Source organism: Apis dorsata, unplaced genomic scaffold (assembly GCF_000469605.1).
Source record: "Apis dorsata unplaced genomic scaffold, Apis dorsata 1.3 scaffold_490, whole genome shotgun sequence".
In the NCBI taxonomy this organism is placed as follows: domain Eukaryota; kingdom Metazoa; phylum Arthropoda; class Insecta; order Hymenoptera; family Apidae; genus Apis; species Apis dorsata.
Genome location: NW_006263724.1, coordinates 25,099 through 25,790, shown reverse-complemented (window position 1 = coordinate 25,790; position 692 = coordinate 25,099). Strand labels below are relative to the sequence as shown.

At 43.5% G+C, this 692-nt stretch overlaps 1 protein-coding gene across 1 annotated transcript in view; it reads right to left on the bottom strand.

Moving 5' to 3' along the window:
• Positions 1–692, bottom strand: part of LOC102671628 — a gene marked incomplete at its 5' end in the record, with an annotated part of 24,840 nt that overhangs the window by 21,191 nt on the left and 2,957 nt on the right. Inside the window, one exon of the mRNA XM_031512664.1 lies at positions 161–514. Coding sequence (XP_031368524.1) covers positions 161–514 — 354 coding nt within the window. The remainder of the gene's footprint in view (positions 1–160; positions 515–692) is intronic.

Genomic DNA, 692 nt, shown 5'->3' with positions numbered 1-692 from the left:
AAAAACAAAAAAAAAAAAAAAAAGAAAAGAAGGAAATCATCTTCTCGTCGCAATCTCACTATAATTATTAGAATGTTAAGAGAGATTTTTATTCAAGTTATATACTTTACTCTTCTAATGCAATAAGTAAGGAAAAAAAAAAAGAGGAGCATTGACGTACCTCCTGGTCGTATTTATCGACGATCTCGTCGGTAATGGCCTCGTTCGAGGCGACATCTTCGTCGGAGCTGTTATTGACAGCGATCACTTCGCGCGAGTCGAAATTCTTGGAGGGAGACGAGATCCTGTCCGGGATTCCTGGCGTGGACGGTGCCGCGGAGACGTTCGAATTCCTAGTGTCGTCCCTCGACATCGCCTCGTGCGACTCGGCCACGGCCTTCAACTCGTCCTCGTATTCGTCCTCGCCCTCGTAATCCTCCTCCTGCTCTTCGTTCTCGATCCGTTCGACCCGCGAGCCAACCGCGACCCCGTCATCCTCCAAGCTGCTTGCGTTTCTTCTCTCAGGATTTATAACCTGGAAAGTGCAAGGAGAGACGAGCGTGTACTCGAGCAAGAATGATTTAACCGTTGACGAGATGCTATTTATAATTCTTCAGAATAGATAATAGGTTCGATTGCGTAAGGTAAAATATTTCTTTCTATTATAATATATAAGAAACGAATAAGATAGTGTAAAATTATAATTATCAGAG